A 22,586-nucleotide genomic window follows, 5' to 3' on the forward strand; every position below is an offset into this window, starting at 1 on the left:
GCAAATGAGGCTAAAATGATAGGTAAGGGTCTGCTCTCAAAGAGAGGAATGCCATCAGGAAAGTTTAGCATAAAATAATGCCTGTCATTACTTCATTATCACTTGCAACTGATTGTTTTAAAAAATGTACTAGGCGTATAAAAACATGCACCATTCATGCTGCCCAGTGTGTCTCTGAGGCCTATGTTATAAGGGCCTGTGAATTGTCATTTGAAACTGTCTTCTGCTTCCGAGAGGTCCCTTAAAAGGAAGAGAAGGGCCTAGGGAAGGCAGCTGAACCAGGCAGCAAGCTGTGTTACAGGATCCAGATAATAATGCTTTGCACCCGTCTTGTTCTTCCTGCCCTGACATTACAGGAAGTAAAGCAATGAATGGCTCTGCAGCTAAACTACAGCAGTATTATTGTTGGCCAACAGGAGGTGCCACTGTGGCTGAAGCACGAGTCTACAGGGATGCCCGTGGCCGGGCCAGCAGCGAGCCACACATCAAGCGACCAATGAATGCATTCATGGTTTGGGCGAAGGATGAGAGGAGGAAAATTCTTCAGGCCTTCCCCGACATGCATAACTCCAACATTAGCAAAATTTTAGGTGAGTGCAGCCGCCGAGGCTGACCTTCTACCCCATGGGTGTCCCAAGAATGGAAAGCAGGGGCACCATTGGATACCTAAGGGAGACTGGTTTGCAGAAGTTACATATAGCCCAGCAAGCTGCCATGGGAGACTTTGTCACCACCTCTGTGTCCCCTGCCCCAGAAAGTGGCATTTAGCTTTGGGAGTTCTGACATCCACAGGGTGCCAGGGCAAGACTGACTAAAAACGTCTTTTAGAGACAAAACTGTTTCTAGGATGTGTTAATACTATGAATTTGGCAACTCTGAGAGGTCACTGCTACACAGCAGTCATGGAGACAAGCTTTATCTCCTCTTCTTACTCAGTCTTCTTAAATTCCTAAGTGGCTATGAAACTTGGAAACACGTTCAGAGCCTACAGTTTTAGGCGGTTGTATTCTTGTTCACATGTCCCTCTGAAAGAACTCATCCCAGACGTGGGGGTGAGCCCCCACATCGTGTGAAGCTCATGGAGTGCAGAACAGTGCCTCTAATGATAACTTCAGAAGCTGTAAAATAAAACTACATTTACTTTAATACGATGTGACTAGTTCAAATTTCATAGCAGCGAGCTGAACACATTAGACCACAGGGCAGAGGCCCATTTTGCGGTGAATTGCCGGAGTGATCCTCCCGTTTCTCAGGATTAAACTCAAGCCTTGCTCTATTAGTGTAAAGCTTGCCTCGTGCGGATTATACAGTTTGGAATTATTGTGCTCAACATATTGAACATATTTTATTCAACACACAGCATTACAGTCAACATGTTTCCTCTTTAAAAAGAAAAAACACAGAAGGCACTGTTCTATTTAAGCTGTCAGGATGTGACAAAATCTCAAAGGGAGCCGGCAAAGAAGCCGAAAAACATTAGAGACTTAAACTGTGGTTTTCATTTTTTAAATGTTTTGTTCAAAAGCAATAAATATTTAACCTGAGTGAATATCAGTGATCTGGACACACACAAATACACATGTTTTGTCACTGTATAAATAATTTAACTTGATTCTGAGACATTTTGAGGCAGTGACCTCTAAGAAAATTCAAAACATACATGAGATCAAATAGTGGTGAAATGTTAAAATACAAATTTCCCCCTTTTTTTCCATTTTTCCATCTGAATTTCACAATGGATAGTAAATGTCGTTACAATTAAATTTATTTTTAGAGTTTCAGAAATATGCATAGAGGTATTATTCCTTCTAATTTAAATACTTTTCAAACCAGAATGCTCCCAATGCTTACATTAAGTTTGTTCTAATTAATAGACATTCTAAAGAAAACCAAGGTTTCCTCTGTACTTAAAGTTTGATATTTAACTTTGAAAATTTTTTTCTTTCTTTTGGCCATTTTAGCAGCCGTATGAGTAAGCTCCCAGATGGGCACAGAACTTCTCTGTTTCCATTTTGGCAGCTGTGGGGAATCTATATTATTGGTGTGCATTCTCTGAAAAAATTATTAAGAATATAGTAAGTGTATTCATTAAAATGTAAACTTTTAAGCACAAGAGCACCAAGCATCCTCTGTTAGCTGGGTTCGAAGCTGCTAGAAGTCAGGGGGACACCGAGGAGCTACCTGCACGGACTTTCCAACATTCACAACAGCCAGGAAGGAGCAGGGATGGATGGGCTATTAAAGCAGACCAGGATATTGCTGGCTACAGAGAATATTTGTACAACTTTTCCATTTGTTTATGTATGAAAAATCTCCACTGAAGAATAGCTCCCATCCAGTCAGCACAGCTGTTACCGCTTTATTTGCCAGCGAGACACAAAAATGCAATTTGATACATGTAAAAAAACACATCCCTTCTTCATCAAGTGTTTAGATAATTCTTTATAAACAATATTAGAGGAGTGAATACTTTTGCTTCTTCCTGTATAAACCATATTAAAAATTTTTGTACTTTCATTGGGACAGCTTTGAATGGACGTTTATAGTACTTGAAAATGGTGTATATAATCCCAATGGTACCTTCCGGCTGCAAAACTATCACTTCTTAAGTAGAGTTGAGGCTTTTTCATTACCCTAGGCCAGGGGAGACAGTGTGCACAGTAGGTTATGGTATATGGAGGGATAGCCTATCTGCCGACATCATTTATCAAATGATCGCTTTGCTAGAGATGCTTGGAGTGAGAGAGAGGTTTGAGTTTTTGGACCCAAGAATGATTTTCCTGAGAGCCCTGTCACACTGACAGGAGGCAAGATTAGGTGTTTAACCCTCTGGAGAGAGAGGGGCAGATGGGAGGGGGAAAGACTTTGGTGTGGAAGATGACCTTTCAGCAGCAAAGACATGTTTTAAAACAATGCACTTATTGTAACACCATCTTTAAGTTACTTTAAGTTATTGAGGGAAATAATATAATGTATCAAATAAAACTATTCTTTGCTCTATAGTCTAGCAGGCTAGCCGTGAGGCTCATAGGTATGTGGTTCTAGGGGCCACTCAGAGCACAGATGGGAGGTATGCCTAGTTGTATTTGCCAGGAATATGTTACCTTCATCATTTGGGCACTTAAGGTTATTTTTATGTCCAGGGTCTCGCTGGAAATCCATGTCCAACCAAGAGAAGCAACCTTATTATGAAGAGCAGGCCCGGCTAAGCAAAATCCACTTAGAGAAGTACCCGAACTATAAATACAAACCTCGACCGAAACGCACCTGCATTGTTGACGGCAAAAAGCTCCGGATCGGGGAGTATAAGCAACTGATGAGGTCTCGGAGACAGGAGATGAGGCAGTTCTTTACTGTGGGGTAAGTGCTCCTGAACATAGCCACCTGGGCTTTCCCTTCCCAGCAAGAAACCGCAGGATGGCTACCCGGCAGCTTGTTTGGGATGGAGGTTAGGGGAGGGAGGAGGCTGGGACCTATCGAAGGGGCTTGACTGTGGTCACCTTCATAGTGTCGCAGGCACACAGCCTTCAGCATGGCTCCTGCTCACATCCAGACCTGCGGCAGGTCACTCCCAACCCATCGCCCCTGTCATTGTCTCCCCAGCTAACATAAGACGCTCGGTGCCCACACACAAAGTTCCTGGTAGTGTATCTGAGCAGACACATGGGGAGAGAAAATAAAAACTGAACGTAAGAAATCCCCAGAAGCTTTCCAACTTCTCTGGGTGGTGCTTCTGACTCTAATCACAATAGTCTGCTTTTGTTGTGGGATCCACCACAAGATAATTGGCCTTGACATTGGTTAGAGGACCTCATTTCTGGCATAAGATCCAGAACTCCTGTTGCAGTAAATTATTCTGTGGTGGAAACAGTAACAATGTGGATTTTCTTGCTTAAATCAAAAACTAGACATGTTTTTGATATCTTCAAGTCTGATTTCATGTCATTTTGTTTAAAAATTAGGTAATAGATTTCTGGTATAAATTTCGACTTGGCTGACTGGCTGTCTGCATTCAGAAGAGGCCCCTGTAACCACAGTAGTCAGGATAAGTGGGGATGCAGATGCCTGTAGGTCCCAGCACAGCCAGACCCAGAAGTACAGGATGGAGGGTGAGGGGGAGTGCGGGGGTGGAGGGAGGCTTTCTAGAGGTACCGGCAAGGCAGCTGGAATCAGATTGGGAAGACACTTGGAAAAGAATTTGCGAGAGGAAAGTAGAGTAAGTAAAGAGGAAGCTGTATTCACTGTTAACTGGACAGAGAATTGAGGAGCTGTGCAATGCCAAGGATATAAGAAGAAAAGAGATACCTGAAAATAAGTAAAGAGCTTGTTAGTTTTAATGACACTCAAAAAATAACCTCATAGAACAAAAAGTTGGTTTTAGAATCCTGTATTTAAAGCATAACGTTAATTTGAAATAGTAAACAATAAAAATAACAACAAAAGAGCCAATGAAAGCAGTCTAGGCGTGATTCTAGATAATGTGCTAGAGTGCTCTGGGAGGAGCCTGGGCTTTGGAGTGGGTGAGATTCAAACCAACTGTGCCACCCACTTGGGCAGTGATTTAACTTCTCTAATCTTCTGTTTTCTCATGTGTGAAATGAAACAACAGTACCTATCTCATGTGCCTGTTGAAAGGATTCAATGAGGCAGTGCTTTTAAAAGTACTTTATATAGTGCTTACTTAGTACAATACCAATAAAGGTGAATTTCTATCATCATTACTATTAAATATGGATTTACTATCACAGTAAAACTATACATTACATCACACTCGATAATCAATGAATTTCTTTCCACTGCAGAACCTTTTCCAGTAAAGAGGGGTTTAAGCCACTGTGTTATGTCAGGATTCTAATCTAGTAACAGATGAAGACACGCGAAACAGGATGGTCAGATTCTCCTATATTATAAATGTTTGCGTTTTTTAAAATAATGCTTTTAACGCCAAAAGTACAATGCGGTGTAATTGATCTGTTCACATGCTAACTAGAGGATTTATGAAAAATAGCAATTCATAGTGCACTTTAGGAAGTAAGTCACATGCAACACAACACAAATTTAAGACCCTGTGATACGTGTTTTCTTTTAATCCTGTCAGTGTATCTCTGAGACTGTACATAATCTCTTTTGAACAGAGAATCAAAAGTTTAAGTTTGAGACCCTTCGTGATTCCCGCCCTTCTCTCAGTCATGTCCCCTGTGTGTCTAGCAATACATAACAAGTCTCTTTCACCACTGTCTGGGAGGCTATCAAAAGTTCCGTTTTAGTTCCCTGGTACTTACTTGAAAATCTGAGATGCAGTAATTCTGCTTAATTTAGTTCCCTTTACCAACGGGCACACTGAAACAGCTCTAGATCACAATATCCGAACACATAACAATGCTTGTAAAATAGCCAAGCTAAAACATACCGTTCATTGTCTACTATATATTGTGTAGTTGTTTTAGATAGAAAAATCACATGGTCCTCTAAATAAGAGAAAGACATAGAGGCTTCTAGCGGTCCTATGGCTGCTGAAAGGGGAGAGAGAACAAAGGTTTAAACCCCTATCTCTGCCTGTGTTGTGCCAAATGACTGAGGAATTGTCCTTACCCCATTGACTCAGAATAAGCCTGTGAGCCCTATTTTGGCACAGTCATGAGTATGGCTGTGCTCTTTGAGGAAGAGCTCCTAGAAGCTAGAGAAACTAAGATCGTTGGCTGTGGTATGCGGTGGCATAAAAGAAGCTTTAAAATATAGAGAGTAAGGATCCTGATTTGGGTCACGGGGGAGGTTCTTTATGGAAACATCATTTTAGCCTGGGGATGGGCTATAGATGTGCAAGCAATGACCAGGGGATATCACATTCTTTACTCCTCAATGCTGAATATTTTCTTCTGCCAAGCTTGGTCATACTTACTACATAAAGCCAGGTATTACTTCCACTTAAAGAACTGTTTCTCTTTTAGGTAGTTGTATTTGATAGATTATTCACTCCCTGGGGTTCAGCTTTGGAAATTGGTCTTCATTAGATGCGATGTTGTTACAAAAGGGAAAAACTAACAAGAAATTGAAACATTGCTATTGACTTACTTAGGGAATGGGTAAGATCAATATTTATTGCTGATTTTGAAAAAACATGCATAACTTTCAAGCCAATAAAATTTGTTCAACGTGGTCATGCATTTTACTGATGCTACAAATAGAAGGTCAGAGAGTTAGGTTGTTTTTTCACTTAGCTGTTATGAAATGAATTTATTAATAATATGAAATGGAGTAAAGCTAGCTCTTGGATGTAATACCCTTGATTGACAGGTTAAGTATCAGAATTTTGTAATAATTCTGATAAGAGTACTGTTAATGTTGAAATGATATTCATTAGGGTACATATAGTTACAATGCTGTCTTTTCCCAAAGAACTATGGCCAAATGTACCTCCATGTGAAAATCATTCAATAATTTACCATGAACTAATAGAGGATTATGTAGATATTATAAGATATTCAATTTGAGGCTATTTTTGAATAATAATATTGGTAAATGATTGACTACTTATCACATGCAATATACTATACTCAGGGATTATACAGACCATTGCAGATACAACAGATTTACAAAATCCTCACAATGGAGTTGGAAAACATGATGTTCAGAGATGTTAAATAATTTTTCCAAGGCCACACAGCTAGTAAAATGCAGTGAAGATTTAAACCAGGCATATGTGAATGTGAAACATATGTCCTTTTCACCATTACACATACCTCGCAATTAGAGCCTACAAATTGTTTAGAGGTTGTATGTGTAGTGGTTAAGAACATCAATTCTGGAGCCAGACTATTCCAGCTCAGATACTAGATGTGCTTCTTCTGGCTCCAGAAACTAATGCAGAGTGATCTTTATGCCTCTGAACTCTCCACTTGCCAAACTTACTTAAACTCTCTGTATCTCAGTTTACCATGTATAGAATGGTGATGCCATTTTTACCTACAACATGGGACCTTTCTGAAGACTGAATAACTAAGTATATCTAAAGTGCTTAGAACAGTTTCTGTCAGAGAGTAAGCCCCAAATTAGAGTAAACATAATTATTCTAGAAAAATAATGCTATGCGCCAGGTATATATTTTATAATATAAAGAATTGCAGTCTACTGCCTTATGCTATATGCAATTTGAACATTTACCCTTTTGACCTTAATTCTAAAGAGGTCTAATCAAACCTATAAGAGACTTATAAATATAATTGATTAGCATAGACAAGCCATACTTATTTTCAGTATTGGTCTTCTGCAAAGAAAGCTGGATTAGAATAAGTAAGGTAGAAAGATTGCTTTTATTTCCACTCCTTTATGCACTATCAACTATAGAGATGTATAATGTCCGGGTTTATCTCCTAATGAAACAGACTTGGTTGCCTTCATTTATAGATGCTGTAAAAGACTGAAGGTTCAGCAAACAAGAGAGCTTCGCCAAAATAAATATGTAGTTCCTTTGCAATTGGCAAAGCTAGGCTATACTCTAGAAATATTCCAGTGATTTGGAAACCATGCAACTATGCTGGATTTTATCAGGGTCAGCTTGGACTCTCTCAGGGTCAGCTTATACTCATTACCTAGGCTGGCATGTGAGCGTTTTTAGCCATCTCTGCTCATATAAGTTGCATGAGCTGCATGTGTATACTTTTACAAACATCTGCAACTTTGGTTTTGATGTGCACATTTATTATTTGTAAAGCTTCCAATACTTACCAGCTATTCCTGTTTGTGAAATTTGCAGTGTTTGAATTTTTACTTTGCAATTGATCTGTAAAGGAAGGAAAAATGCTTTTTAGGAAAGTAATTTCCAATAGACAAAGCTTGAGCATACTGGCTGGATTTTCCATTTTGCTAATTGATTAGTCAGTCAATTGGTAAGGGCCTATTTGAAACTAGCACTGTGCCAAGCACTGTACGAAATTGATATAATACATGAGGCATTAATTCTGTGAGCTTTCAGAGAATGCTATAGATAGATAAGCCAGATACATACATGAATAGATGAGCAAATAATAATTGTTATATGCACACACAAAATATATATTGCATAGTGCTACACATAATGTATAATGAATTACAAATTTATAGCAAGTATAGCTCAGAGAAGGAGAGATTACTATACATTAGGGCCAACTATGGGTCATCCTTGAGGAAGAGGGCTTGAGGTTTGGGTAGGGTCAGCCTGGTAGAAAGTAGGGATAAAGATTTATATTTAATGTGAAGGAGAATATGAATGCATGACATGGGGGAATATGGAAATGTTCAATAATAAAGAAGGAAGCTAGGAATTTCCCTGGCAGTAAGATAAGTAAAGACAAGTAAGATAGATAGGGTGGAGCAATATTTTGGAAAATCTTGAAATCTAGGTGTCTTCAACTATAAATAGCTACATTCACATAATTTTTTAGTCTCTTTTTATAACAACAATGAGATAGAAAGACCATTGTGACAGTTAGCTTATACGTTTGCAACCATAGAATCAGTGGAAACTTGGAAGGGGTCTCAGAAGTCATATAGTTCAAGCTGCCAGCCATTGTAGGGATCCACTCTGAGTTATGCTCAAACTCTTCGGGACCAGAGAGCTCACCGCTTCCCAGAGGAACTAGTGTCTGTGGAATATCTCCTAATGCTAGAAAGTTCTTTTCTTTTACCTGAGTCTTAATCTGCCTTAATGTGTCAGAATGATCATCTGTGTGGAGAGTAAGTCATCAAGAATTAGGCAGGGGTAATGTTGGAGAGAGGGCCACAGTGAACCAAGACCTGACATCTGTAAGGAATGAGGGACGATGGCCAGGCAGAAAGTAGATAGGTCAGTGGGTGACATCGTCTAGCATCACTTTCAACCACCCAAGCTTTTGAATATCATATGCATCTTGCTCCAGAAAATAAGCTGTACAGGTGTTTTATTTGTCTGTTGACTTGTTTTTAGTGACCCATTACCAACTTAATGTCCAAATACTGTTCAATATGTGAAACCCACTTAAAAGAATTTGATTCTGATTCAAATTGCTCAGTATCTTTCTGGTGTGTGAGCTGGCCTTTCTTGCCCCATGCTCAACATTCAGGAGAGCATTCATGACTTAGGAAGCGCTCGCCTCCTGGCTGTGGGATTTGTGTGGCCTTGGACAAGCAACTTAAACTCCCCAAAACTTAATTGGCTACTTCATCTGTGAAAGAGGGCTAATTGTGAAGATTAAAGAAGATAACGTGAAAGCATTTAAGCATGGTCCCCAGCATAGGAGCTTAATTCAAATTTTATTTAGCAGAGCTAAAATTTGATATTTTGAGTTAAAAACACTGCAAAAAAAATGACCACCTACTCTTGGTGAAAAGAAAATGTCCTTTGTGAAAATGAAGTGTGCTCTCCACTAGCTCATGTATTGTATGTAGTGTGTTTACAGGTTAGCCCACCAAATTGGAAATTCTGTAAAATGGGTTTACTGTTGCAGTGAAAGATTTTTCTACACACTCATTATGTGATTAAGGCAAAATTATTTGTATTGCAATTATCCAAATTCAGTAAAATGTTTAATGAGGCACTCACTGCCTTGGGCAGGTTAGCATAACAGTATATTCGTGTAAGTGTACTGTTTTCAGAATGTGGTTCTTTAAGAGGGAAATCAGTATTTTATGAGATGTTTCTAAACATAGATTTAGATTTCTCTATCATCTTCTCCTTCGGGCATTTAAAAATTCACCATGAGCATCACAGAGTGGATCAATAACAGGTGCTTAGTGTCAGCGGGATAACAACAGGATCGATAGGAATTGGGAATTGTTATGATACAGAAGCATGGTGCCTTGTATATCTATAAAGGAAAGAGTTATGGAATCTAAGTCAGGCTACCTCAGTTCATAGGACTCTGCTGGTAGGCCTTGTTTTCTCCATCTGAAAAGTGAGCATAATAGTACCTCATGGGGCTGCCATGGTAATTGAATGAGGCAATAGATGAGAACAGATATTATATATATTATGTTAGTCAATGGTGGGGGAATCATTATGATGCCTTCTAGGGAATGAAAGAGTTTGTTAAAGATAACATCATCAGATATCTCACAGAGTGATTCTAGGCCATTTTCCTCATTTCTCCTCTGCTAGAATGGAAGGTACGCAGGCCTTTTTGAGAAAATTATGCTCCTCTGGACATGTTGAAGAATAGCTGGGAACCAAGCTAATTTATTGATTCAGGGTACTTTCCTTTGAGACTGAGGTGGACAGAAAGCTTCAATGATAATGTGGAGGGTCAATAAGAATCATTTAAATGATGGACTGACCTGAACCCATGAGTAATAGAAGGTGAAAGGACCTTCCACGACTCCCCTGACCCCAGCTTTTATAAATATATGGAAACTGAGGCTCAGCAAGGATATTTACAGTAACGTTTTGAAATAAATTTAAATTATAATCACTGCACATTAAGATTGTGAAAACTTGGTGACTGTTGCATCCATGAGAATGATGTTTCAGCCGTAGCCTCTGAACGAGGTTAATCCTTTTGACCTTTTATAGTGACTCAAGGACAATTGAGAAAGAGAGCCATGTCTTCCTGAAGACTGAGCTTCCTAAAGGGTCTGGTTGTTTATTTTAACTAGAGGAACATCGTGATGGAATGACCTGTTGTGACCAGGCCTTGGCCCCTGCTGGGTTCTAGGATGAGGCAGTCAACGTGTGTCATTCTGTTAAGTGGCAGAACTCTCGCTGCTCTTCACCTCCAACCCCAGCTCCAGCCCAGGGCCTCTGGAATAATGACATCCAAGATCCTTCCTCAATTAGGAAAATAGAAGCTCCTTGAAAGAGTTTCCCTGCATGGATACTAAATCTATGCTTTGTTAAATCTGACTCTTTGGGACTCACCAGATCCTTTTTCATCTTGATCTTTCCTCTGTACAGTTCTCAACTCCACTTAACAGTGTCATTATAATATGTCTCATGTCACCAGTCTACTTTTCTTAATGTTCGGAGAGAATCTTAAACAACCTCACATGTAACTTTATGGAATTGTTCCAGCTGTTACCCAAGCTTTGCCAAATTTGTGATGTTATAAGTACCCTGCTTTTATGTAGCAAAAACATCAATAAATCGCTCCATTGTATTGCTTAACCCCCAACCATTGCATCGGAGAGATTCACAGGACTTCTCCAGGGAACACCTTTGTCACATTTTGCCATTTGCTTAGAATGTCAAACAGGGCCCTCTTTTGGCACACATGGGGGATGACTCTCAATGCCACACAGAAGAGCATATATATAAAAATATTTCCCCCTGTTTTATTTTACTTTTCTGAATCTATACAGGCAACAGCCTCAGATTCCAATCACCACAGGAACAGGTGTTGTGTATCCTGGTGCTATTACTATGGCAACGACCACACCATCACCTCAGATGACATCTGACTGCTCTAGCACCTCTGCCAGCCCAGAGCCCAGCCTCCCGGTCATCCAGAGCACTTATGGCATGAAGACAGATGGCGGAAGCCTAGCTGGAAATGAAATGATTAATGGAGAGGATGAAATGGAAATGTATGACGACTATGAAGATGATCCCAAATCAGACTATAGCAGCGAAAATGAAGCCCCAGAAGCTGTCAGTGCCAACTGAGGAGTATTTGTTTGCTGAATTAAAATACTCTGACATTTCATCTCCCCTTCCCCAACAAAAAGTTCTTAAAGAGCCCGCATGCATTTGTGGCTCCACAATTACATCAGCAGAATGGTCTTAATTATTTTGTAAAGTGTGAGACAGATTAAGTTTTCCCTGATTTTTCATGAACTTGAGTTTTTTGTCGTTATTGTTATTGTTGTTGTTGTTTTTTAAATTTAGGTGAAGACATATTAAATATGAGACACCAGGACTTGAAAACTTATCTCAACCCATAGCTGTCTTACAAGTCTTATATTTTTGTCTTACTTTTTTTTTTCTTTTGGATGTTGATAAAGGTTTAAGTTACTGTTTTAGATGGGGTTAAACATTCTCACTCAGGTATGCTGTGCCGGCCTACAGGTTGTGAATGTGTTTTTATTCTGAATTACTTTAGAAAATAACTGAGGATTTCATTTTGTGAAACAGAACAAGTCCACGGCGTGTGCAGCTGCATGTAGAGCATATTCAAAAGGCCTCAGAATTCCATGTGTCCATGTGTAGAGTTAAACTTTGAATGTGCCAAACTTTTTCATCACTTTTGAATCTTAATATTTTGAAAAGTCTTAAAGGAGACACTGCAAAGTCTTAGACAATCTTTGGCATCTTAAAATAAAATAGCAAACCAGACATTTTTTTTTCCAGAAAAATGGTAAAGTACTCAGGAATCTGGAGACAAGATACTGAAAGGAATGAACAAGGTTGCCACAGTGCATGTACCCAATCGTGTTTGCCTCTTGACGTGCCATCAGTGTGTGACGTGTATATGACGGGTGCACACCAGAGCGATCACCACACCAGATACCGACATGGTGGTCTCCTCTGCCCGAGACCACCTCTCACTACATCCATCATCCCTTTGCCTTTAACCCTGACATTCAGTCTTAACACATTTTTTCTTAAATAATTTATTCATTCCAGAATGTCAAGGGTCCACTTACTATTTATTTTTAAAAAAATTGTTGGTGGCATTAATTTAATAATTCTTGTTTTTCACCTTCCTTCCCCAAAGAACTTTTCAGCCCTTCCACCTCCTTCTCCTGCTAGATACAAAAGATGTACATAGTGATTTTGTCCCCAGAGCATCTGGAAGCATTTCTGAAACAAGGTACTATGAAATACCTTCGTGTTGTTTTTAAACATGAGTGTGTATCGCGCTGCAGGGCTGTGTATTTGGATATAGGTGCAGAGTCTTACACTTCAACAGCTAGGCCCCTGAGGTTCGCTGTGACCCTGAGTCTCTTGCCAGAATTTCCCCCTAAGTCAGTTCAGCAGCAAGTGGTAGGATCTGCCTTCACGGCATTTGCCCTGAATGTCACTCAGCAGCAAGGGTCAGCAGCAAGGGTCAACGGTGGTGACTCTCAGCAGAGAAGTCCCGCAGCCAAACCTACAGCCCAAGGCTGGGGGCCATGGAGGAGGCCACAGTGATGCTGTCACGGGCTGGCATCTTCACACTGAGTTGCCTTGTCCCATCTGGCCCATTTAGGGAGTTCTTTGCAAAATCCCCAGGATGCAAGAAGCCACAAGACAGCCTCTACAAAAAGACAGACAGAGGGTGAAAGAAAACCTTAAGGAAGGAGAAGGAGGGGAAATACATTCTCTACAGGGGATGTTCCCACTGTTAACTCTGGGAAGAGATCACTCCTGGGGCAGCAGAGTTCCTCGGGCTCATGTCCTCTGTCTGTGGCCTCTGTGTGAATGAGATTAACTACACTTGTCACACAAGGACTTTTTTGGAGATGTGCTGATGGGCTGGGAGGCAGTGAGGTTGGAGTCCCCATCTCCTCCTCACAGGGATCTTGGCCTGATTGCCTATGGGGAAGGGGAGCCATCACTAGAGTGGTTCAGTTGGAGAATGTCTGCAGATGGGACAGTTCACCTCACAGGACAATCCAGAATCTGATCACCAGAACATAGGAACAGCCCCATCAGATTTCTTGAGCCATTTTTGTCACTTGGAAGAAAATAGTGTACCTTCATATTTATTTAAAGAGTGCTCAAGTCCATACCTAATAGCAATAACTAGCTCTAGCCACAATGTACTGGCTACATCCATAGCTGGGAGTGCTCTCCATAAGCTGATTAAGGTACTGATAGGAATGTTTTGTTCTTAATATTGGTTGGGGATTGGAACTTTGTTTTTGTACATTTATTTCAAATGAGGAGGAGGTCATTTTTCTTTAAAAAATGAGTATTTATTATTGTCTTACTGATTTCTTTTGAACGTATACCTCTCCTCCTCGTTCATCCTCATGTTTTTTTTCTCATCCTCCTTGACTTTGCTTTGCCCTCTCCACTCCTTTTTTATTTTGTTGCATAGGTAGAGTGCTATATGGCTAGCATTGTAATGTATGTAATTAATTTTGCACAGAGGCAAACATTTAGAATAGTAGGTTCATTTTGTTTGTTTTATGACCATGCCAAAATAATATTCTGGGCTGGTGGAGAACAAAGGACTGTTCTTTAGGACTGAAACTTGATTTCGCTTGTAGTAAAACAAAACAAAACAAAACAAAACAACAAAAAAAGAAACACACTCACAGATGTTGTTTCGTAAGTGTTATAAGCACTGGATATAAATGGTATTTTTTATCACTTCTGACTAATGTGAAACTGTTGTACGAAAACTACATGAACAAAAGTCATCTGTTTCGACTCGTGTGGGCTTGCCTCACAGTTGCCGGATTTGAGTCATTTTTATGTCTTGTTATTTCATTTATTTATGCAAAATACATGTGTGTATGAACACTTTGTTTTAGCTCCAGCTCTGCCCCAGCACTGGGGTTCAGTTACTTCTAGTCGTGCTATCGAAAATGAAAGGCTATTCAGGAATGATCTGATTGTAAACGCCCTTGCATTGGGTCAAACAGTGATGCTGTATTTGAATCTAAATTCTGCGCATAAGCAGTTTATTCTATTTATTAGCCAAGTCTGGCTCTAAAAATCCTGAGAAATTAAGAATGACAATCATAGGGATCACTTCATTTTCTTTGCAGTGGGGCTTAAACAAAGTTTTTTATGACTTTACCATCTCATTTTAGATTTTTTTTCTAATTGTGTAAATATAACATAGAAATAGAATTTATTTTTGGTTCATGAATACTTAGTGAGATATAAGTTATGTATTTCCTTTTTGTTCTCTATCCATGTGTGTTGGTCCAGACTAGAAGTTGAGGAGTCACTGCACCGTGTGGGGGTAGTGGGTTACCAGCCACCGTGAGAGTGCAGCGTCCCACTGCGCTGGGGCAAGACAGCCCCTCACTTGGGCCTCATGCAGTTAGAACCCACTGTCCGCAGACTCAGACTTTGGCTTTTTTTCTCATAGAAAGTCGATGAATGGAGCGTACCACATGTCCAGGGCAGCTGGGGGAGAGTCCGTTTGCTTTGTGAATCCACATCAATTGAGTAAGGTAACTCTGTGACCATTTATAGCAAGAAGCGTGAATGATGTTATAAAAGCAAAAATCTGCCCCTGAGATTGGTCATGAACTAAAGTCCCACCATGCCAATTAAAGGAAATATTATTAATAAACTCTCTTCAGTGCTTTTTATTTCATAGTGTATTCAAATCAGAGATAAAAATTATCTCCATTTTGGTAAAGAATTTACAGGATTAGGATTTTCCATGTCACTCAGAATAGGGACACTGGCAGACAATCCTAGCCTAAAATTGGACCATAAAAAATAGTAAGGAAGGAAAGAGAAAAAAAGAAGAAGGAAAGAAAAGAAAGAAAGAAAGAAAGAAAGAAAGAAAGAAAGAAAGAAAGAAAGAAAGAAAGAAAGAAAGAAAGAAAGGAAGAAAGAAGAAAGAAAACAAGCTAATCTGTGGACAGGAGCAGCAGGCAGGCAGTTTCGCTGTTTCACTGGCAGATGTGGTGCAGTATCTTTTCCAGAAGGTATGAGAGCTTTGTTGTTTTCACATGTACCCAGCTCAACCTTTTAGGAGCGCATCAGTTTGCTTCATTTGGTATTTGATACTCCCCAGCCTTGTCCTCAGGCCTGATTCTGTTTGCCAGGGTCCTGACACCGACTCAAAGGCCAAGTTCTAAATTCAGGTGTGGGCTCAGTGCTATTGAGCTTGTCAAAGCCTGGCCTCCCCTGAACATTGGCCCCACTGGAGCCTGGGTGTTTGAAAAGGGTGTGATCACCCCAGGGCTGAAATTAAAGGCTTCTTTCTTTTCCTCATGAAGCCCTGCCGCTTCTTCTTCGGGGCACACCCTGCAGAGCCAGGAGCACAGGCACTAGCTGAAAGCAGGGACTGTTTCCAGGAAGTCCATCTGCCCCTGGTAGGAAGGGAACCTGGTCACTTGAACACCACAGCCCAGGCTGCTTATCTCAATTTACGGATGTTGCAAAGAGGTGACCTCTACTGACTCATTAGGGAAAGGGAAAAAGAATCAGTAGTTTTAAATCATACAAGAAGCCCTGTACCAAGTGCCAACCACTGCAAACAGTGCAGCTAGATGAATGTATTGGAATGATTTCTGGGTCCTCCTTTCTGATGAGAAAATAGCAGAGTGGTTGCTGTAGCTTTGCCTGATTCTGTACACGTTTGTCTAAGGACTGAGATGGCACTTAAGCTCACTTCTCAAAGTATAATATTGTGTGACCTCATTTGTCCTTTTACAAAAGCACTTGCATCGTTTCCTTCAGTCATCTGGCCCCTCCCCCACTGACGTGTTTTCTTCCTTAATAAACAACTTCTATCTGTTATTCATGCCGATTATGTTCTGTTTCCGATGCCCTCTACTATGACCGAGCATAACCCTCTGCTGATATCATTGAAAATATTGATATGCAAACACATTTCCTTTTCATCCCTATCCCCTCTTTTCCTTTGGGGACAGATTGCTTTCCCAAAGCTCATGAACAAGTATTAGAAGTGCTGGTACCTTCGGGGTGGGGCTAGAGGTGGGGAGGGCGGGGGCGGGGGGCAGACGGGTAACAGTGCAGGTCCTCTTCTCATTGGTGTCCGTGGCAATATGAAAGCTTGACGGCAACTCAGTGACATATCTTGCTCAGTAGTTTCTTATTCCTGAAGAACCACAAGCATAAAGTGAGGCCTCAACGCTGGTGCTCTTGGAGTATGGGGAATGTGCAAATATTTAACTGTTGTGTATGCTGCACATTGCAGGTCTGCTTGTGTGCATTCTCCGTTCGTCTTCCTTTGTCATATGTGTTTTTTGCTTTTTGGAAAGTGCAGTCTTTATTGTAACCTTCTCCAGCGTGTAGCAAATTAGAATGCTTAGCATTTATGTTTATGCATTATTGTATTTGCCATGTAAAATTTTTATTACCATAGACAAGCTTATAAGCTGTTACTACATAACTTATCTGACTGTAACTCTTTTATTTCCCGACATTGTAATTTGTTTGTGATGTATATTGTGAGATTGTATTTTATGTTAATTTAATCAGCACAATTCACTGACATGCTGGACTGACATGCTGGCTGCTGTTTCGAAGTGTAAAGTGTGTGTAGGGCTGTTGGGACAACTGTAACTCTGTTGTCAAGGTACTGTGCTTTGGTTCCTGTAGCAACACTGCGGGTGTGGCCCTGGAAACGCCAACGGCACATAACACACCCTTGAGCAAATCTTAACTGCAGATTTTCTTTGTAGAAATTCTATGTATAACGCAGGTACCTACTTGGCCCATGGCTGGTAACTATTTGGGCAATTAGAAAAAACAAAAACCATAAAAACTAGTGTCTATTGCTGCTTTGAATATGTTTGAAAGTCTGAAAATGTAAATAGTTTATCAAAAAAAAATCTTGTACAGTCCAGTGTAAAGTTTTTAAATGACCTTAAGGGTTGCCATCACATCTTTCTCACACTCTCCTCTTGATAATGGGAAAAAAAGTTTGCTAAGGATTAAAGAAATGGGGGGAAAAATAGAATCTCTTCAAATTTAAAGGAATGAATCATTGTTCTTAGCTTTGTTGCATACACAGACTTCTTGGATTTTGCTGTGCAGTATTGATGTGAGACAAAACTCAACATTGAATAATCTTTCAGTGGTACTTTTCGAAGTCTCTCCCCCCACCCCCTGCCTCATAATTAAGGGAAAAGACAAAATGGAAAGACACGCTGTCTTTCTCTATCCTGGTGTATGTTGGCACCTTAGCTACTTTTTTTTCCCCCTTTTTGCACAAGGTGCTTTCCTGATATGTTAACCATGCCATCTTTGGGTGATAATGTACATGCCATGATGGGGCCCAGGCCCCTCAGGGGAGTGTCTATACGAACTGCCTATTTATGCTCATTTACCTCAAGACTGTCCTCTCTACCCTTAATCTAGTCGTCATCACTCCATCTTTTGTACTGCTGTTGACACTTACAAATTAAAGATAAATTTTGTTTTATGACCTCTGTGTATGGCCTTGTCTATGCCCTGCAGACTGTTGCGCCCTGGAGCCCCGTAGGCCATAGGTTCTTTGCTTGCTGCTGGAGCCAGCAGAGCCCCTGCCTGCCACTCACGCTTCTGCCTGGCTGAGAGGTCGGTCTCTCAGAAGCCTTCACACCCCCACCACTCAACCCCCAGCCTGGGAAACCTTGCCTGCTCTCTTCCTTGTGAACACGCGCTGCTGCAGCAGGAAATGCTTGTGGATTTAGGTGGTAGGAACAGGAGCCAAAGTGGATTTTTGTCAAGAGAAGATGAGAAAGAATCACTTCCTATTTGCCCGACTCCTCCAGGAGAGTGAAGGTTTATCAAAGCTCCGAGCATCCCGGGGTATGAATGAATCTCATCTGACACCAACTTCTACAAGCCTAGCAGCCACACTTCTGGAACCTTCCCCTCCACTGTGGCTGGGAGTGGAAGGACTGACATGCTGGCTGACTTCACAGTTGCTTCTGCCTCAGGGAAGGAGAGCTCCCATCTCATTGTCCAGCCGGAAGGTGGACCTGGAGCGAAGTGATATCAGCTTTTAAGAGTCTGAGGGGTGGAGGTGGGGAGTGGGCTGAAGGGAGCTTGCAGCCAGCCCAGCCAGCACCACGGATCCCAGAGGTTAGCGACCAGCACCTGAGAGTGAAACAAAATGCTCAAGAGGGAGAGAGGGGAAGACACAGTCCATCTTTTTGGTATTTCCTATGAAAAACGCCTCATTAGAGAAAAGCCAAGGATCGGTGGAACTTTAGCAGCCAAATTGTAAGTTTGACACAAGCTGGCATAAGTCGTGGAAACCTAGCATCCCAGGGTCCTCCCTGTGCCCTGTGGGCTTTTGAAAACCCAGGTAAGTAGAGGGTGTGGCTGTGGAGCCACAGCAACCCAGCCCTGCCAATTGCCAGCTGTGTGACTTCCCAGATAGCTCCTCTGTGGAATGGGGTCATGATCCCTACTTCTCAGGGTTTTGGGGGGATCCTGTGAAATGGCCCAAGTGAATTGTCCAGCAGCATCCTGCACACGCAGCGCAGGAAGGAAGCTGCCTCTGATGGAGAGGCTGAGCTGGGGAACCATCGCTGTCACCGGCCCAGTAAAGCCAGGGGCTTGCTTGATCACAAGTCCCAACCTTCCTCCAAGATGGGCTCCCAGCCATATAGGTTTTCTCATTTCCAGTGTATTCTCATCACTGCCTTTGCTGTTCTCTCTAAAGCACAGATCTGCTCTGTCCTCTCTCCCTCTGTTCCTCTCCTAAAGTCTTCTGGCTGTCCACAGATGTCGAGACAGAGTCCAGGCTTCCTGCCCTCACAGCCCCACGTCAGCAGACCTGCCAGCCTTCAGCTCCCTCGGCCCTCCACACCCTTCACTTCTCGGTGTTTCTCTCACACCTCTGGGCCTGTCCCCGATCCTGTGGCTCTTTCTTCTCCTTTTGCTCTAACTCAACCTGTCCCTTTCTCTGTTTGGGAGATCCCCACTCCTCCAAACCCCATCCCAGACACCACCTGGTCTGTGACATCTTCCCCAGCTCCCCAGGGTTTCAGGCTCTCCCTCAGGGACATCACGGTGCCTGGAAGGGACTGCTCTGATCACATTTGCTGCATGGAAATGATATGTTTCTATGCCTGTCTCTTCTGCTAGAAGATAAGCTACTGAAACCAAGGACTGTGCCGTGGCCCTCCCAGCTCCCGGCACAGTGCTTGGCATATAGAAAGTGCTCAACACATATTTCTGGAGTGAATGTGGCCACTTGGCCTCCGTGTGTGGTATAGCCTGTGAGCGTCAGGGTCTTAGATGGGGACCAGGGAGTCTGTAGGGGCACCTTGGTACTAGTTGTTTCACTTGGAGAACATTATTAGTTGGAACATCTCTGTTCATTTGGGGGAAGCCATTTCAAGTCAGTGTGATGGCTTCTCCCAATCAGGCACAAGGCCATTAAGTCACGCAGGCTTTCAGAAGAACTCACACCAGGATGCCCATATTCCTGAGCCTGGAGCCACTGCTCTAATTTGCCTCTGAGGCATCCTGGCTGCAGTGGGGAAAGGACAGTCCAGAAAGAGGAGCTTTTATGAGTTTGCCCTAGTCTTCCCTTGATATCCCGGGGTCCAAGATGACCCTTCATTCCGGGTCATCTTAGACCCCAGGACAAAGGTTAATGGTACTCATCAGGAAAGGGGAGGAAGCTAAGTCGGTCCTCCTGCTGGAAGAGGGCAGGCAGTCACCCCACAAGCTGTTCACTCAGAAATCTCTCCTTTTCTGACAAAAGAAACCATGGTCCAGGCAAGAATGATTCTTTCCTTTCATCGTGCTCTAGAGCCCGACTCATAGTGTGGTCCACAGATAAGCAGCATCTGCTCCACTGGAGACATTAAGACCAGGGGAGGCACACTGAGTAGCGTATAGGCAACTCCAACAACCACCATCACCTCTACGTGAGCCACATGCCATGGCATGGACAGATAAAGGGTTAGTCATTTGAATTGTGAAGGCCCAGAGACAGATGACTCACCCAAGGTCACACCGTTTAAAGGGCAGTGCCTTGAATGCACACTTGTGCTTTCCAGTGCTAAAGCCAGTGACTCCATTGCATGTGGGGATTGCTCATCAATGGTGCAGCCCTGGATCTAGGACCTGGCTATCACCAGGCATCTGGGGACCCTGTTCCCTTCTCTGGCTGGGCTCAAGGCCTGGTCTTGACTGAGGGCCCAAGAGACACCAGGCTAACAGGACAACTCTCTTCAGAACTTATTGTACAGCATCTTCTGTCTATTGGCCACCTGGCGATTGTTTGTATTGTAGCACCATCTTGGGTGGCCATTGAGTAGATAATGAGGAAATGGGTAGATTCTGGGGCCCCTTTCCTAACTCTAGTAGTAAAAGACAGAGTTAGATACCCAGTAAAGGGAGTTAGTCAGGAAAGGTGTCTGAGGTACATGTTACCTTGGCACTGGGGCTCCTAAGACCCCATGTGGATGAGTCATTCAGCAGGCTTCATCAATTCAGCCCCTGCCAGGCGGCCTTGGTCCTGCCCCATCTCCCATCAGTCAGTAGGCCTGTGAGCTCTGTCTCTCCACCTGCTCTGATGGTTTGTGAGGTGTTTGCTCCCTCCTCCATTTGTACCTTATCCCCGCTTCCCACATATTTAGTCATGGCCTAGAATACACAAGACGAAGCCTAAAGCATTTGCAGAGTCCTTCTTGCTGCACTCAGGCCCTGATCTGCCCTTCCATCCCCATCCCGGAATGCTCCTGACACCGCACAGTGGCGTTGTTACCTGGACATGCTACACTCTGAAATGTCACCTTGGGTGTGGAGGTCCCTCTCTCTCTTCTCCTGCCACCATCATCTCCCATACTTCAAAACCCAGCTGAAACATCAGCTCCTATGGGAAGTCTCCCCTCAATATACCTCTTATGTACTATCTGCTTATGTACTCTATGTTTATCTGTACTTTATCCATTAAAAAAAAATGTCTCAGCCCCTAAGAACCAACTTTTTCCCCCTTGGGGACATGAAATTGTCCCTCTTGAGAACACACTTCTATAGAAAGCTCACTTGGAGGTTGGCCCTCACCATGGGGTTTGTAACTGGTTTCCCACTATAATGTAAATTCTGGATTTTGATTACTGTGGCTTAGTTACAATTTCTCCCCAAACATAGCAAATCAAAGCAACCATTTATTACCCTCACAGAATCTGTGAGTTTGCAAATGTGAGTGGGACATAGGAAGGCTTTTCTCTGCTCTACAATGTCTGGGAGCTCAGCCAGGAAACTCAGAGACTGGGCTCGTTTACTCTCATGCTTGGTGGTTGACGCCAGCACTTGGTTGGAGCCACCGGCCAGAACCCCTACGTGTGGCCTCTTCCTGTGGCTTGGGCTCCCTGACAACATGGTGGCTGGGTGTCAAGGGTGAGCAGCCCAAGAGAGGAGTGGGGACCAAGCTGCATCCTTTCTTGTGACCTGACCACAGAAGTCATGAAGCATCTCTTTAATGGTCACATCAAGTTCAAGGGGAGAGGGAGTTAGCTGCACCTCTCAATGGGAGAGTGATAAAATTCTGAATAGTGTATGGGACTGGATATGTTGCTGTAGTCATTTTTGGAAAATACAATCTGATATCTGTTCATTTGTGACCCCAGTTCTCCACCTCAATACCACCCCACCTTCACAGGGCCTTGTACATGGTGCAATGCTGGTATCTATGTATGACTTTTATTTAAGTATGACTCTAAGCTGGGAGGATGAAGTCCCAAGTCTTGATCCATTTCTGCCATTACCTGAGTGTGGGTCCCGTGGCCCAGAGATGCCTGGAGAGGCCAGCTGTGGGCAGGAAGCTCACCGATGCACCGGGGTACAATGGTTCTAGGTACAATGGTACCCAGAGCAAATGGTAAGTGAGCAGCAAGCATTACAAGTAAGATCCTGATGAAAGTATTTTTTTCCTCTCAGAAGCATACAGTTATTTCCTCAGTCAAATCCATATATATAAATGATGAGTCACCAACAGCATTTGCAGTAGAATTTGACTGATATTCTTGTCTATAGGAGCCTGTCAAAG

General features: G+C 42.4%; 1 protein-coding gene across 20 annotated transcripts in view; it reads left to right on the forward strand.

The window, feature by feature from the left end:
- The window catches only part of LOC102766902 (transcription factor SOX-6), a 140,076-nt gene extending 124,894 nt beyond the window's left edge, over positions 1-15,182 (forward strand). For 19 of the 20 annotated variants that reach the window (XM_015561408.1, XM_015561407.1, XM_015561405.1 and 16 more), the window contains 3 exons: positions 357-590; positions 3,144-3,360; positions 11,308-13,201. In XM_015561408.1, coding sequence (XP_015416894.1) covers positions 357-590; positions 3,144-3,360; positions 11,308-11,611 — 755 coding nt within the window. In that variant the 3' untranslated portion in view covers positions 11,612-13,201. Of the gene's footprint in view, positions 1-356; positions 591-3,143; positions 3,361-11,307; positions 13,202-14,975 lie in introns of those variants that run through there. The other variant, XR_001513205.1, reaches the window with a different exon arrangement.
- Positions 15,183-22,586: the final 7,404 nt, after the last annotated feature.

This window comes from Myotis davidii, unplaced genomic scaffold (genome assembly GCF_000327345.1).
Source record: "Myotis davidii unplaced genomic scaffold, ASM32734v1 scaffold876, whole genome shotgun sequence".
Lineage (NCBI taxonomy): Eukaryota > Metazoa > Chordata > Mammalia > Chiroptera > Vespertilionidae > Myotis > Myotis davidii.